This window comes from Eremomyces bilateralis (assembly GCF_010015585.1).
Source record: "Eremomyces bilateralis CBS 781.70 unplaced genomic scaffold P152scaffold_11, whole genome shotgun sequence".
NCBI lineage: Eukaryota > Fungi > Ascomycota > Dothideomycetes > Eremomycetales > Eremomycetaceae > Eremomyces > Eremomyces bilateralis.
Window position 1 is genome coordinate 412,434 of NW_022985077.1, and position 16,417 is coordinate 428,850.

The window sequence follows — 16,417 nt, forward strand, 5'->3', positions numbered from 1 at the left end:
CAACATGACCCGCCTCGTCGCCAAGCTCTCCCGCATGCGCGGCGCCGCCCTCAAGCTCGGCCAGATGATCAGCTTCCAAGACCTCAAGCTCCTCCCCGGCCCCATCCAGGACGTCATGCAGCGCGTCCAGGACAGCGCCGACTACATGCCTGCGCGCCAGCGCGACCGCGTGCTCGCCACCAGCCTCGGCGCCGACTGGCGCGACGCGTTCGCGGAGTTCGACGAGGTGCCCATCGCCGCCGCGTCGATCGGCCAGGTGCACCGGGCGACGCTGCGCACCGGGGAGACGGTCGCGGTGAAGGTGCAGTACCCCGGGGTAGCGACATCGATCGACTCGGACCTGAACAACCTCTCGCTTCTGCTCACCGCATCGCGCCTGCTGCCGCGCGGGATGTATCTCGAGAAGACCATCGCGAACGCGCGGACGGAGCTGGCGTGGGAATGCGACTACGTGCGGGAGGCGGAGTGCGGGACTCGCTTTCGAGAACTACTCGCCGACGACGACGCGTTCACCGTCCCTCAGGTCTTCCCCTCCGCGTCCGGAAGAGAAGTCCTCACCGCCGAACTCATGCACGGCACCGCGGTCACAAAAATTCCCGACTTATCCCAGGACGAACGCGACTGGATTGGCACCCATCTCCTCCGCCTCTGCCTCCGCGAGATCACTGAGTTCCGCTACATGCAAACTGACCCCAACTGGACCAACTTCCTCTACAACCGCGCCACGCACAAGCTCGAGCTCCTCGACTTTGGCGCCACGCGCGCGTATCCGCTAGAATTCATCGGGCCGTATGTCGGCATCCTCCGCGCCGCCGCCGCCGACGACCGCGCCACCATCCAATCCCTCTCCGTACAGCTTGGTTACCTCACGGGGTCCGAGAGCGCGGCGATGGTAGACGCGCACGCCGACTCGGTGCTGGCACTGGCAGAGCCGTTCGGTGCGCAGGCGGACGCGGTGTACGATTTCCAGGACCAGACGATCACAGAGCGGGTGCGGGGGCTGATTCCGACGATGTTGAAGGAGCGGTTGGCGCCGCCGCCGGAGGAGACGTATAGTCTGCATCGGAAATTGAGTGGGGCGTTTTTGTTGTGTGCGAGATTGGGGAGTCGGGTTAGGTGTAGGGAGTTGTTTGAGGGGGCGGTGGAGAGGTTTGAGGGGAGGAAAGGGGAGGTGTAAGTGGATGATATGGGGAAATGGGATGTACATGTATGATAGTGTCAGACCGCTCAATCGATCGCTGTAGATTTATATGAGGATTACAGTGCGCCGTGGTTGGTGTTGTATAAATGTCCGTATTGCCTGCTCGGTCTATGCTAGATGGTGACCATGGCGAGTCCAATGTCACTCAACCCCGACTAACTAGGTGTATATTATTAAATCTTCGTAGATTTCCTCTGAAAGACTGCATCTCCATTTTACTTTTGAATACCTCCATATCTTAAGATTTTGGGAACTTGACCCTGAAAAGCGCAGGGCAATACCGGGAGCCCCCAAGGTCATTTCCCTCCGGAGCTTCGCTTTACTGTTGTCGTTGTTGATTCATTTGCCCTGACTCTCCTACGGGATATGCAGGCTACTACTACTCTCAGTTCTATCCTTCCTAAGCTAATTTACACTCTACCGCTTCATACACGAAGTTTTGCCTGTTAAGGCCTACGGTGGTCACCATGTCCGCGACCCCTGATTTGAGGCCGCCCTGGAGCCCTTGATGTGAACCTCTTCGATGCTTCCGCAGAGTCAAGCACTGCCTCTGGGACATCGCTGTCAACTGCCCATCCCTTGGTTCTTCCTTGGTCCTGAGGTCTCCCTCCAAGCATTCCGGTGATATTGTTGAAAGCGTCTCCTATCTTCTTCTGAAGCTGTTGTCCGAGCTCTCTGAGATTCGGACAGTCCACTAGGAAATGTACCAATGTCTCTCTTGCTCCGCATTCGCATCGGTCATCATCTCGAAAGCCGAGGATTTTGGCATGAGATGCAAGCTACGAGTGCCCTGTTCTGAGCTGCGTTAGTAGGTACGCCCTATTCCTCTGTTGGGGGCCGTCGCTAGCGAAATTGGCTTCCGCCCAAGCGCAGCGCAAACGTCTTGCCATCCGGCGCGAAGGCCACGGCCTCGACCGGGCCCGAATGGCCTTCGAGCGTCTGCTGCAGCGCGCCCAACCCGGCGTCCCACAGCTTGACCGCCTTGTCCCCCGATGCCGACGCCAGCATCTTGCCGTCTAGCGCGAAGGCCACGGCCGGTAACCCTGCCGCCCTGTTCATCCTCTATAGTTACCCCTCTTACTTTCTAAGCCGGCTTGATTTGGCACGCGATGCTTATAACACGTTCATCCGGTCTTCGGATGCCTCGAGGTCGCCGCAGCCGCCCCTTCTGTCCCTTCTCCTGGGGCAGAGGCTAGTCGCAGGTGGGAGCGGAGTCGTGTCGGTCATGCGCGAGCGAGATGGGGGGAGCGATTGGGTGACAGGAACCTGTTGAAAAAGGCGCAAGGAAAGGCGAGGAGGGCGAAGGAGGCGAAAGAGGGGGGCGGATGCGAACGGAGAGGAGGTTTTGTAATTCTTTCGAAAAGTTGTAGATGGGGAGAGTTTAGAGGAAAGAACGAAGATGGAGAAGTCCGAGTAAGGGAAGAGACGCGCAAAACCAGAAATAGTAAGAGACTACCATGTCGAATATAGAGGAGAGAGTCCGATATATAACTCCTAACTCACCGAACTAGGTAAGGTAAATGTAACATCCCGGTGGTTGGGGGAGATGGAGTTTTATAATTTATCGGTACTCTACCCTGACATCATCATTCACGCCACCCGCAGTCCACAAGGCAACAAAGATACTTCTTAACAACCAGTAAGTGAACAAGACCACGGTGTCTTTTTCAATTTATAAGAGGTGATTACGCACACCATGGTATTTTCGGATATACATATCCCTCCATAGCAGCTCTCACTGTCAATCCAAGAGGAACATTCCTCAGCTTACGATCATCGTCAATATATATCCACTTCGACGACAACACTGCACTGCACACGCTCCACTATAACATCAACCACCAGAATATACATAAAATACTTACGGAACCGCAACATCCCCAATGCGCTTCTTCACCTCCCTCTTTCCCCTCCTCCTCCTCCCCCTACTCATCACCGCCAAATTCAAATCCAAACCCAAATCCAAACCCTCTCCCAAAAAAATCCACCTCCCCTCTATTCACACCCTCACCCTCGACTCCAACCGTCTCACCACCTCCCTCAACCGCCCTCCCATCCCCCAACTCCACTGCTCCCCTCCCTCCCTCTGCGCCCTCTTCACCGTCTCCACCATGGTCTGCGAAAACATCGGCTCGGCATACGGAAAAGCAGATGTACAGTGGAGTTGTAAAGCCGAGTTACCCCCCGAGTTTCGGCTGGGCGGAACGGAGGTGAGTTGTGAGGCGTGGGATGAGGACGGGGAGGGGGAGGAGTGGGTGGTCGGGGGGAGTTGTGGGGTGGGGTATCGGTTGGGGTTGACGGAGATGGGGGAGAGGCGGTTTGGGAAGATAGGGGAGGGACGGGGGGGTTATGAGGGGTGGGTGGACTGGTTTGTTATGGCCGGGTTTTGGGTGCTGTTTGTCGTGGTGGCGGGGTGGATTGTTTGGGGCATTTGTACGGGTAGGGAGAGGGCTGGAGGTGGTGGAGGCGGTGGAGGTGGCGGAGGGGGAGGGGGTGGTGGAGGAGGGTGGTGGGGTAATGATTCAGACGATCCGCCGCCGCCGTACGATTGGCAGCCGAGGCGGAAACCACGGACGTCGGGTACGGGGTCGGTGGGCGGCGGTGGAGGAGGATGGGCGCCAGGGTTCTGGTCTGGGGCGATGGGGGGTGCGGCGGCGGGGTATTTCATGGGGCGGAATCGGGAGGGGAGGGGAAGTCGAGGGTATGGGTATGGTGAAGCGTCAAATACGGGTTGGGGAGGATATGATCGAGGGGAAGGGAGCTCACGGTCGAGCAGAGGGGTGTCGTCGGCACGGTATGAGAGCACGGGATTTGGCGGCACAACGAGGCGGTAGATGAAGGATTCTTTCGAGCTTGTATGTAGGAATACCGGGCGGGGGGAAACACTACAGAACTGCGTGATAGGAAGTGATACCGACTGGAATTCTCAAAAACCGTAAACCTCTATGGAAACTCCACCACCGCAAGAATACAAAACAAAACAGGCATCGATGTACCCCACAGGCTCCCGAACCCATCCCTGCTACAAAAACTCAATATCGGCGATTCGCTTCGCCTATGCTCGTTCACACTCGTTCGTTTCATCCCGTTCCAGCAGCGGAGCGTCGTCGAATTGGTTGATCGCTGTCGGATGCTCATGACGTGTGGATTGTCGTTCGTCCTCGTTCCCGCATCGTCATGTCCACGTCGCGTGGCTGCTCATAGCGCTACGATTTACAGGGTCTTGCCGGCGGTCGCCTTGAGGTCGGGAGCGGTGGAGCCCTGGACGAAGTGGCGGGCGAAGATGGGCTGGACGACCGAGTTGAAGACGATATTGGCGCCGCTGGGGATGGTTAGAAGGGATCGTTTGACGGACAGGGGTGGACGTACTTGGTCTGGGGGAGCGCCATCCAGAGGATGAGGACGAACTTGAAGGTGTAGTAGAATGCTGACGTATGTTAGCAAAGGTGGTGGACGGGAGGTGATAGACGACTTACGGAACCAGTAGACGGCGCTGACGGCGCTCTCGAACACGCTGTCAATTGTTAGTTTCTATTTTCACGGAATGGTTTGTCTAGAGACTACTCACGAGAAGAGCGCATAAACCACCCAGTACTGCTCGCAAAATCCAAAGTCAGTCACGTGCCACGAGCAATCTCGACGCCTTATCTATCATATAGATTTTGATGCGGGGAAAGTACGTACCGTCAACCACTATTCATCAGTTAGCGAGGCTGCTTAGAAATCGTATGTGGGTTCCATCGGTTGTGGTCAACCATCCCAACGAACATGATTGAGACGTACCTGGGTGTCATCGGCCTTCTGGGCGCTGAACAGCGCCTCTAGCGAATAGTACGCCGGAATGATAAAACCGGCGGTGTTCACGAGGAACTCGCCGGCGATGTTGAAGAAGACAAGGAAGAAGTACAGGGCGCCCAGGCCGAGGACGACGTAGACCTTGGGGACGCTGGTCTGTTGCTCGAAATTGTTGAGGAACGGGTATTTGGACAGCTGGGGGGAGGCGGTCAGTACGGCGTCGGTATACGGAGGAGATGCAGGAGCGGTGGTTTCATATAACACCGATATATTGTGCGAGGTTCCAGCGGTCGAAGCCGTGGTGGACCGAGCAGGAAAATGACTGAACGGAGGGATATACATACCTCTTTATCCAGCTGTGAGATGGATTGCTGGGTTCGATCTTGGAACGACATGGTGGGAGAAGGACGATGGAGACGTGGATGGAAGTATGAATGGTACTAGTGGTAGCAAGCTACAGCAGAACGGATTGTACGAGGAGAGATTTGTGGTGGATGAAGTAGCGGTGGTTGTTTGACGATATAACAAGCTGATGGGCGATGACGTTGTTGAGAGTGTCGTGTGGATGGAAAGACGACGTTGCTCACTTGCCCTTAACTCTCGGAGTCCTTCCCAAGACAAATTCCGCAATTTCGTTGGGCAATCGCACATGAAATCCCGGGTCACGTGAAGGCAGTCGCTTATGTCATTCCAGGCCTACTGCCTAGTGCCTACAGACTTACAGAGTGCGGCGACTAATTAGAGAGTGGCAGAAAATTGGAATGTGGCTGAGGTCACGTGAAATAGTGGTGTTGTCACTTGTCCGGTGTGGCTGGAGAAGGAAACCACGCACATCACGTGCACACCCCCCAGCCGTCGCTCCTGCCAACAATGTTTATTCGCTGTTTTGCATCGTCTCTCTCATTTCGCCCATCGGAAACTCCACAATATTGAGACGAGAGGAAGATATCAACACTTCGTCGCGACGACCACAACGTTTACCTCCACTTCGTGCGCATCTCGTCGCATATTATCTTCATTATTGTCTCTGAGCAATCCTGCTCCCTGAATATCCTCCTGACTCCGTGGATTCCTGCTGCCACGCGCCGCTACCGACACAAACAACCCCCAAAGCTTTGTCAACCGTCTGGATCCGATCCAAACTTTGCCAATTGCTGCGTGCGACGACTCAATCCAATTCGGAATCTTATCGCGCTTGTCGGTCGATTATTTATTCGCGGCAAGTCTGCGGCTATCCTGCATTGTCGCTGGTGCTCGCATTTCGCTGTTGTTTTCACCCCACAACAAACCCGTCGCCAAGCCAATCCAACACTCCGATTCGAGATGCGCATACGAATCTAACTCGACCCTCTGGAATTTAACAAGGAGCTTCAAGAATCTGCATCATTGAGGCTTTTGGCTCCGTCCCTCGAGGAAATTGTCTGGCGAGATCGAGTCCGGCTCATCCGGCGAGCCAGTATCCCATTATCCACACATCAATAGCCTCATATTCCCTCCACGAGCGATGCCCAACGAACTGCGGCGCTCACGCTCCGTCGCCTCCGCCTCAACCCATACCGCTCCCATCCCCCCATCGCGCGCATCGACTGCGAGTATTCCTCCCGACAATCATCAGGCGGGCTTCGACCTCCATCCGCCGCAAAATTCCTACCCCAACCCCCCCAACACCGAATCGTTCGAGCTGCTCCATAACATGACGCAGTTAATGGAGATGGACCAACGGCAAATGCAGCAGGAGCATGGGTTCCAGCCCGGGATGCAGGATGAAAACATCCAATTCAGCCCCACGCGTGGCTTCTCAATGCCAGGGCAATTCCAGTCTGGGATGAACGATTTGGGGCAGTCGATGAACGGCAATGAGTTCGGTTCGCATCAACCCCAGCATGGCATGGATATGGGGAATAACTTCCATGCCGTGATGCCTCCTTCGGTTGTAGAACCGGAGGAGAAGAAGAGGAAGGGCAATTCGTCGAGCGCGACAAATGATAAAGAGCTCCGTGAAATGCTGTCAAGGAACAATGAGCGATCCTTGAAAGATGTTGCTACAGAAGTCATCAACACGGAAAGAACTCCACGAGCAGAAAAGTCGAAGCAACTCTTTGCAATGCTATGGTATGGAGGACCTTTGACAATATCCATGAATCAAGACTAACAATATGAAGGTTGAAAAGCGCGTGCGCTGTTGCGAAACGATCAACACCCCGAAGCAGAGTGTATACCGCATATGCCGAAAGTTGCGCGACGGAACGAGTAATCCCTCTCAACCCAGCGTCGTTCGGCAAGCTCGTTCGTGTCATCTTCCCCGGAATCCAAACACGAAGACTAGGAGTCCGAGGAGAGTCGAAATATCATTACGTTGATTTGGTCCTGAGAGACGAGATCCCGCACTCTATGGAACGTTCCGGCAGCATCGCAAGCAATGGACGAATGCGAGGACCATCGGTCAGTCACACGATCGACTTCAACTCAATGCCACGGCTGCAAGCCGAAACGGCCAGATTCCCTAGTCAAGACCGACCGCTTCAATCCCCTACCCATCACGCCATCGCGAATCCTCCCTCACAAGGCCGACTGTTCACCGACCCTTTCTCTCCTGGTCTTGCTGGCAACCATGGATCATTGTCGAGCAGTTATGCCCACACCCTCCAATTTCCCCTGGAAGATTTCAGCCAGCTGGCGGATGCTGAGAATGATACGATCTCATTACCAAATATCCATATGTACGCACCACCTAAAACAGACATTGATGCTGCAGAGGCACTGGTCGCTCTGTATCGAACACACTGCACTTCCCTGGTGGATTGCGTTCGCTTCTGCAAAGAAAAGCAATTCTTCCGGCTATTCAGCACATTCCAAGGAACGCTCACAGTTCCCGTCCAACGACTATTCACCAACCCGACGGTGGCACCGTGGATACGAGAATGCGACTGGTTGATGTACCAGAAGATGATCCGCTTCGTCAGCGCCCTCACCCTTCAAGTCGCCCCTCCCATCGTCATCAAGTTCCTCGAGCGCGTGTCCCAGAACCTCCACGCCCATATCACCAAGACCTTCGCCGGCCACCCCGCCCACGTCCTCGAGGCCAAACTCGAACCCGCCACCGTCTTCGCCGGCCTCCTCCACCGCCTCCTCCGCGTTAACAGCACCGCCCACGCCGCCGCCGCCCTCCTCAACGAAGACCCCTTCCGCGACCAAATGTGGATCGACTGGGTCCAATACGTCAACCCGAAACGCATCATGGAAAGCGAGCTCCCCGGCTGCGGCTACGACGCCGTCTACGAGATCATGACCCACGATATTCGATCCATGCTCATGCCCACCAACGTCCCTCCCTTCCTCGAAGAAGGCACCTGCTACGAGGACGCCCTCCACGCCAGCCACTGGCCCTCCATCCACCGCCTCCAGGAAGACACCCCCGTCGACCGCATCGCCACCTTCCTCTCCAAGCTCCCCGCCCGCTTTCCCACTGCCCCCACCCGCACCCTACTCCAATGCATCTCCACCCTCCTCACTGCCGCCCTCCGCGAGATCACCATCCGCCAGGGCTCCAGCTACAACGCCTGGTGGATCACCAAGGTCTTCGTCGACGAGATGAGCCTTTGGCTCGCCTCTCTCGGCGGGTTCCTCGGTCACCGCATTGAGGCGCCGGAGTCCCTCTCCGCTTCCCCACAGCTGCCCGCCGAAGGCATCATGCGCGCCACCAGCGCCGCATCGGGGAGCGGCAGCGGACTAAGCAGTATGACCGATGGGATGAGCGCCGAGATCGGCTCCGAGAAAGCGTCAGCCGTCAAGCCCGAGCGGGGGTCCTTCGAAAGCGTCAACGGTATGTCCCAACCACCCACACACAGCAAGAACCACCCCCTAACCCCCCTCCCCGCAGGCCACACCACCACCAGCGGCCCCCCCACCACCGACACTCACCTCCCACACCGCGCCTCCCCGCGTCGCCCCGCGCCCGGCCCTGACGCCTTCCTCCCCAACACCTCCGCAGCGCCGCCGCAGGATGCGTTCCGGCCGCCGAAGATTCATGATCTGGGGAAGGTTGGCGGGGCGGACATGGACGATAGTGGGATTGGGATGGATTTGATGGATGATTTGGGGGCGGAGGGGTAGGGGTGGAGGATGATTGATGAGATACTGGGTGGTAGTGATGGGGTGTTGGATGGGGAGGAGGAAATCAGATGAGATGAGATGAGGGTTCGGATGGATTGCACGTTTGGTTCTTGGAAATCGGAGGGGAGGCTTGTATGGATTGTCTGGATCATCCGGTCTCCCCGACCGAGGTCGATCGACGCAGACGCATGGATACTTCAACTTTTGTATATACCATTTTCTTCTCCCGGTGGTGCACGATGCGTTAGCTGATTGACGACTCTTCCTGTTTACGGATGTGACTGTTCACGGACGGAGGTGGTTCCCGTCGTTTTGGGTAGGGAGCTGGTTGCTTGAGGGACTGGTTACTTGATGGACTGGTTGGTGTTTGGGATTATATGGTAGGTAGCTTGTGTTAGGGGGGCGGATGAAATCAAGAGGTTAATGAATGGTTGCTTTGGTGAATGGTGATTAGGTGTGGATGGTCCTGGTTGTGGCTCTGGGATCGGAGAGGGATAGATTCTGGCCGGTCGAGTTGATCGAGCTGAGGTTTTCTTGTTGCTGCGGATTCTGAAGGGATGTTCACAGTTTCTATAACACGTCGCCGAGGGGTATGTTGTTTCGAGAGTCTAGCATAGCTACGGAAGCTAGTTAGCCTCTATGATGCTGGACTTGCCTCTATCTAGTTTTATGGCGGGCCTTCTAAGTTTAAACAAGACATATTCAGCCACTAATTGACCGATTTCCTATTCCACCCCATCCCCTACAATTTCGACGGCCTCATCACCTCCAGCCCCACAAACCGCTTATACAGCTCGAACGACTCCGGATTCGCCACCGTTGCGCTCGCCTTGACGCTCTTCCCACTAATAATCTGCTTGATCGCACCCTCCACCTTCTTCCCGTTAATCGTCACTGGGATCTGCGCCACCTCCTCGACGTACTTTGGCACGTGCCGCGCGGATAACCCCTCGCGGATCGTCTGCTTGAGCCGGGTGGCCAGCTCGGGGGTAAAGACGTGCCCCGTGTTCATCCGCACGAAGAGGAACACTTCTTCGTCGGTGTCGTGCGGGCGGCGGCGGCCGACGCAGAGGGTTTCGGCGATAGTGGTGTTGAAGAGCGGGCCTTCGGAGATGGCGTAGATCTCACCGCTGCCGAAGCGGATGCCGGATGGGTTGAGCACACCGTCGCTATATAAGATTAGCATGCGCTGGACATCCGTCGTCCCGAATCACTTACCTCCGTCCGCTCAGCGTCAACCCACCCGTCGCCGGGTTCCGCTGCAACCAGTCATGCTGCGCCCATACCCTCTTCCCAAACTTCTCGAAATAGCTCGCGCGGTAGATCACGTTGCCTTTGTCGCCCCAGAAGAACACCGGCATGGACGGGAACGGCTTGCGGATGACCATCTCGCCCGCCTCGCCCGTATGAGCGATCGACTCGCCGCTCTCCGGGTCCACGATATCGATATCGTGGCCTAGCGCGAGCATCTGCATCTCGCCGAGGTGCACGGTGCCGCTGGGATCGGCGGCGATGAGGGACGTGGCGATCTCGGTGCCGCCGGCGGTGTTGCAGATCTGGACGGAGGGGGGGAAGGCAGTGTAGAACCAGCGGTACTGCTCGGCGCCGAGGGCGGATCCGGTGCTGTAGACCATGCGGAGGTGGGAGAGGTTGTAGGCGTTGCGGGGGATAGTTTGGGACTGCTCGAGCTCGAGGAGGTAGCGGGGGGAGGTGCCGAAGTAGGTGACCCTGGGGTTGTTAGTGGGTGATGGAAGGGGAGGAGGGAAACGGACTTGTGGCGTTCGACGATTCGCATCATGATCATCGGGTCGGGCCAGAGAGGTGAACCGTCGTAGCAGATACATGTCGCACCAGTGGCCAGTTGCCCGACCACCACGTAGAATACCACCCATGATGTGGAAGAATACTGCATCACAACATCACGGGGGCTCATCGAGTTGTGAAGGATCGATGTTTTCCTCAGATTCAGAATCATGCCTTGCCGATGGACGATGCATTTCGGGGTTCCGGTCGTTCCACTATCGCATGTTAGACAGGAACTCAAGCATGATTGCTCTGACTGACCTTGAATAAACAATTATCATAGGACTATTGAACGACAGCGGTCGGAATTCTAGTGTATCCAGCGCTGATGATCGCCAGAGAAATTCTTCTACGGCTGGAAATGGTTCCGGGGAGGATGCAATAGGAATCAAGAATGTCTCAGGGGGAGACGATAGATTTTCCAGGATTTGTGAGACCTTGGGAGCCACCGACGTCCGGCGACCTTTGTATGTCGAGTCGCTGTCCGCAAACAAAATCTTGGGCGAGATCTGCTGCAATCTTGATATACATCCCTATACACACTGTTACCACCGTGCTTACGGTGTCTTGCAGCGGGAGTCTTACCTCGACACCGAGATCAGGTGAAATGCAAGAGAAGATAGCCCCAATGCTTGCAGAAGCGAGCAAGAGGATGACGGCCCAATTAGAAGTGGAGACAATAGCCGCAACAATATCCCCTTCTTTGATTCCGCTACGAAGCATAGCACTTTGTACCACCCTTACCCGTTCACGCAATTCGAACCATGTGAGCTGCTCGCCCTCGAGGTCCTGACCCTCTCTTAAACCGATCAGCGCAACTTTTGACGGGTCCACAGCCGGATTACACAGGACATTCTCCGCAAAGTTGATCGATGCACCCTCGAACCACAGTGGAACGTCGCTCAACGGCACCGAGTCATCATACGCCCGCTTGACGGACGGGGGAAGCGCCGGAATCAGTCCGACGAAATCGTAAACATCGGTCCAGAAATCTTGAGGGGCGGTGACGCTCCATTTGTGCAGTTCCTGGGCGTTTTGGAGGCGCAGTCCAAACTTCTCGTTAACGCGGCGGCGGTAGATGTCGATTGGGGCGATTTCCGGGTTGGAAGGCTTCCATAGCGGAATGGCGTTGGTTTTAGAAAGAGCCATATCTGGATTTAATGGATGCGTGAACTGGTCTAACCCGGTAGTCGGGTATAATATCTGGGCAAGAACAAGATCTATGGTGGTCTATTGGCATGAAACTGACAAAAAGGAAATAAAATCCGACTTATCGTCGATATGACTTGGTAGATGAACTCGGATATGACTTGGAAATAAGAAAGTTAAGCATCAAGAATTGTTCCTCTAAACGCTGGAGAATTGAAGGGTTACCGTTTCATCGAAGCTTGCGGCCTGCGGGATACCGACCTCGGTCAAGCTTTCTCCACTGGTTCGCTTACTGCAGATCATGATGCGGAGCCGATCCAAGTCACATCTCGGGTTCCTGGCCTGGTAACTATGTCCAATGTCTCTTGTGAGGAATAGGAGCATATATCGACGGCCCATCCATATCACCTTTGAGAGCATGGTGCGTGAGCTCTTCAGTGGAAAGGAGCGAAGCCACGGCAAATCAGCGAAAGTTGAGTCAAGGAGCCGAATTAATGCCTGAGGCATTAACATTTGCTGCCTGATGAATATCAAACAATCACATCTCCAGCCTCCTCATTTCTTTGATCAATCGTCAATGTGCAACACAAAGTTTATTGCCTTGACCATCATATCCTACAAGTAAGATTTGACAGACCTTTGAATCTGTCAATTTGTTGCTCTTCTTAATGATACACCCTCTGGGAACACTCATCGGGATCCAATGGACTCCAGGCGGGTAACCTCAACACGGCCTTTGTTCCACCAATTATAGACGTTTGTCAGTGTTATACCGACCGCTGAAGGGGACGAAACCTTTCCTCTGGTATTGAGGTCAGATGGGTTGGCAGGATTTGAGGAATATCTCGTGAACCCAATGCGTAGGCATAGCCCCGTCTCCCTACCTTATATCTGCGCGGGCCTGTTTCAGATTTACATTTAAGTTCGGCGAATCGGCGTTTGTCAACGTTACCTGGTTGGATCTATGTACCCAACAAAACAGTTCGTGGACAGGGCGGTCCGGCGACCAGTCTCGCATACCTGTACCGTACTCAGTTCCGAGGGAGGCAACCTTGCAGTTCACCTTCATACCGACTCTGCACCTTTTCACCCATGGCAATTATGAACCCTTGACTAAGGAACATCGTGAATGCCAGAGACAAGTCTCAATCGAAGCAGTTCCAGGATCCGCCAGTTATAGTGAGCGAAACCCTACAGGGAATATACCCGAAATGGAAATGCATATCATATATTCACAACGCAACAAGACGGGGGGCTCTACGCTTCCCTAATGGTTCTCTGAATCTGTCTTTCTATACCCACAGGCATTGGCTTCTGATTGGGATTCCATGAAATTGAGTTTCTTGTTACTGTCGATTTATGCTTTAATGATAATTGCGTAAGAGTCGACTTCTCATTCTTATGTCTCGTTGAATACAATATACTCTCGACAAGTCTATATCTTAAGTTTCGAACTATATCTTCTCCTTCTCGCAACTACTTCAGTCCATGGCATTTGTTATCAGAGTGAACTAGACAACGCTCTTTAGTTGTCCGTACTGGTCACTGGCATAAACTTCAGCCCTTCCCTCCCGGCTTGGAGAAGAATAGCAAGGTTTGATAGTAGGAGGCTTGCCAAGATGTATAGGAGTCCTTCAGGCTTCAGGTCATCCACTATTGGTGTCCCATCACGTCTTAACCACTCCCAACTTCACCCCGTATATATTCTATGCAACTAACCACCACCACCTGGTGACATCGACAGGGCACGGGGTACCCGCGTGATCGGTGCCAGTCCAATCTGAGGTTTCGTATCGTGCCTGTAAGTACATTAAGTGGCGCCAGGTGCAAAGAGGAGACAGATATGTTTTGTGGCGGCTAGGAACCTTTTCAACCCTTTCTAAGTTTGTCGCAACACTTGGGCTGTCCTTGCGTGCTGAGTTGCGATCCGTTTCTGAATGCCTTTTTCACCACATCATTTGCCAACGAAACGGCAAGGTCATCACGATGGCTTCAAAGCATTTAAGCGCCGGAGGCTCTGCTCCGGAGCTGCATCCCCATTCTACGATGGAAGTTGTAGATCATGAGAACTTCCCGGAGGTCGTCGTACATAAGGAATCCGGCCATGGGAGCGACTGGCCGCTCACACCCACCTCTACGGCGGAACCACCAAAAACGATATGTGGTCTGGCCCCAGGACTTTTCCGGGCGATACTTATCGCAACAATAATTATTTTAATTGGCATTGCAGTGGGCGTAGGTCTCGGCATCACACAAAGCCAGAAGTTGGCGGCATTGAACGCTCAAACGACATCTCCATCTGCCGGCGCAATTCCTACGGCGCCATCAGGGGCTGGATCGCCTAGAACATCTCTCATACCGGAACGAATTAACAACCTCATCGGTAACAGCTCACTTGCGACCGTGGATTACATGGAATACCCAGAAGACAACCCTTCAGAACGGGTCCAATACATCCGCGTCTACTTCCAAGACACCACCAACAATATCCTACAAGCTGCATGGAGATCAGACGACCCAGAATGGGTTGTCACCAGCATCACCAGCAGCTCGACCGTCGCCAAACCAGGGACTGCGCTCACGGCATGTACATTGCCCGTAGTGTCCCTGAACTGGGTGAGTAATACATCAAAGTTGTGCGGCATGCTAACTAACGTGTTGAAAGCGGATAAGCTTGTTTTTCTTGGACCCAGCCGGACAGATCCAGGAGCTCTTCACTACCGACGGTGTCCGCTGGCTCGGCGGGAATATCGGACAAGAACGATCCGTTGCATCAGTCGACAGCCAACTTGCCAGCATATGGCAGCCATGCAGCAAAGGATTCGCTTGTCCTAACGAGCATGTCATTTTGCTCGTCTATCAAGACCCCGATAACACGACGTGGGTGTGGAGTCCGTCTAAGGGTCCGGACAGCGGATGGCAACGATTCAAAATACCAACTGTACAGCCCCCCAAAGCAGCCGCACTGGCCTTGATTACATGGAGCAATACCGGCAACGGTATTTTCGATACTGTATTTTTGGCTTACGGATCATCATATCCGATACCCTGTGTGAGGATGGCATTTTGGAGCCTCAACTCGACATTGGACGGTTGGGCTTGTAAGTAACCCGTTCACCTGTGCATACTAACCCGGCTAATACCACACACAGCGTTCGATATCTCACTACCGGGATTCTCTGAAGATCCGTATGCTGCCTATTCGGCGGATAACTTCACGACCATGTGGGCGTTAGGTACGGGGAACGAAACCCAGAGAGGCGTGGGAGTAGTGAGGTGGCGATACTCCAACCCGATTCCGGAATACAACTACACCATGCCGGTGTTTTCAGACGTCCTCGACTATTCGAAAATCGCGACGAACCAGCTGGGGAGAGCCTATGCGATGACGGCGAGTGGTGTCGGAGAGTGGGTAAATCCGGGTGGACGAGTTGTGGACTGGCAGAAGAATGCTGTTATAAACACCACCATCACCACGAATCAGGTTAGTGATTACCAGATTTCTACTCCCTCAAGCTTCTTTCTATATTCTAGATGCTGACTGAATCTAGACTTGCTGGACGTGTCCTCAGTGAGCGATTGAAGACGTACCTTATCTCCCGATTCTCGGATTTCTTTCAAGAGCGAGGCGCTATGGGGCTACTACAGCATGGACGACAAATTGGACTTTGTCTTCAATAGAAAACGGTCTACCCGGATCGCTAAGAATTTTGGCTTGACAAAGCGATACCACTACCATCTACGACCAAATGACCGCTTTTATTCAACACTCATGCCACTTCCCAAATTTTTCTTATTTTCGATATGAATAGGTATTGTTCACTTCACTATTGTTTTCTAGAACTGCTTAATCGGGAAATCCTAACCACGCGACAACATCCTCGCCACTCGGGAATCCAGCTCTCGTCTCGGCTATTCGTCGTCGTCAACCCCCAGACTTCCCCGCACCTACACCTCCCCCCACCCCGCCCCCGGCTATCCCAACTCACGCTTTGTCTCCCCTAACGGAATATGTCCGCTCCACGTCCGTCGTATTCTCACGGCTCCTAATGGAAAACTGCGCTTGTGAGCGCGTTCCACTGTCCCTCCACCGACTACTGCTACCCGTAAACTGCCAAGTTCGTATCTCCTCGCCTTAGGTCTGGCCAGTGTGAACTATCGAGCTTTGTCAAGGAACCGGACACTCTTGGCATTGGTGAGCTAACGTCGTCGTTAGACTCCTTAACTCATTCCCGGCTCCAAACGGAGTATCAGACGGGACAACATGCCACTCATTGTTGTTCCGTTGAATCAAACCAAACGTCCTAGTTAGAACACCCTGGTAGATTCTTATTCCCCCCCCCCCCCCCCCCCCCC

General features: G+C 54.3%; 6 protein-coding genes across 6 annotated transcripts; 3 read left to right on the top strand and 3 right to left on the bottom strand.

Moving 5' to 3' along the window:
* Positions 1 to 4: 4 nt before the first annotated feature.
* P152DRAFT_458973 (ABC1-domain-containing protein) lies at positions 5 to 1,177 on the top strand (the record flags this gene model as incomplete). Its single annotated transcript, XM_033679584.1, has 1 exon — positions 5 to 1,177. The coding sequence occupies one exon, from the start codon at positions 5 to 7 to the stop codon at positions 1,175 to 1,177; it is 1,173 nt and encodes a 390-aa protein (XP_033533652.1).
* An 897-nt stretch (positions 1,178 to 2,074) lies between these two features.
* P152DRAFT_376468 (uncharacterized protein) lies at positions 2,075 to 2,236 on the bottom strand (the record flags this gene model as incomplete). Its single annotated transcript, XM_033675624.1, has 1 exon — positions 2,075 to 2,236. A coding segment is annotated over one exon (162 nt), but the record flags the coding sequence as incomplete, so codon positions are not given.
* A 611-nt stretch (positions 2,237 to 2,847) lies between these two features.
* Positions 2,848 to 4,035, top strand: P152DRAFT_507789 (uncharacterized protein; the record flags this gene model as incomplete). The annotated part of the gene is made up of 1 exon (XM_033682554.1): positions 2,848 to 4,035. The coding sequence occupies exon 1, from the start codon at positions 3,085 to 3,087 to the stop codon at positions 4,033 to 4,035; it is 951 nt and encodes a 316-aa protein (XP_033533654.1). The 5' UTR covers positions 2,848 to 3,084.
* Positions 3,931 to 5,521, bottom strand: P152DRAFT_458975 (membrane biogenesis protein Yop1). The gene is made up of 7 exons (XM_033679585.1): positions 5,341 to 5,521; positions 4,985 to 5,191; positions 4,951 to 4,958; positions 4,770 to 4,796; positions 4,678 to 4,715; positions 4,571 to 4,628; positions 3,931 to 4,523 (listed from the first exon to the last, which is right to left on the bottom strand). The coding sequence occupies exons 1-7, from the start codon at positions 5,389 to 5,391 to the stop codon at positions 4,415 to 4,417; spliced, it is 498 nt and encodes a 165-aa protein (XP_033533655.1). The 5' UTR covers positions 5,392 to 5,521; the 3' UTR covers positions 3,931 to 4,414.
* Positions 5,522 to 6,842: 1,321 nt separating this feature from the next.
* Positions 6,843 to 9,109, top strand: P152DRAFT_398339 (uncharacterized protein; the record flags this gene model as incomplete). Its single annotated transcript, XM_033676456.1, has 2 exons — positions 6,843 to 7,108; positions 7,159 to 9,109. 2 exons carry the CDS (start codon positions 6,843 to 6,845, stop codon positions 9,107 to 9,109), a joined length of 2,217 nt encoding a protein of 738 aa, XP_033533656.1.
* A 742-nt stretch (positions 9,110 to 9,851) lies between these two features.
* P152DRAFT_482579 (acetoacetyl-CoA synthase) lies at positions 9,852 to 12,061 on the bottom strand (the record flags this gene model as incomplete). The annotated part of the gene is made up of 5 exons (XM_033681896.1): positions 9,852 to 10,278; positions 10,328 to 10,837; positions 10,882 to 11,127; positions 11,174 to 11,445; positions 11,498 to 12,061. 5 exons carry the CDS (start codon positions 12,059 to 12,061, stop codon positions 9,852 to 9,854), a joined length of 2,019 nt encoding a protein of 672 aa, XP_033533657.1.
* Between the last annotated feature and the right edge of the window lie 4,356 nt (positions 12,062 to 16,417).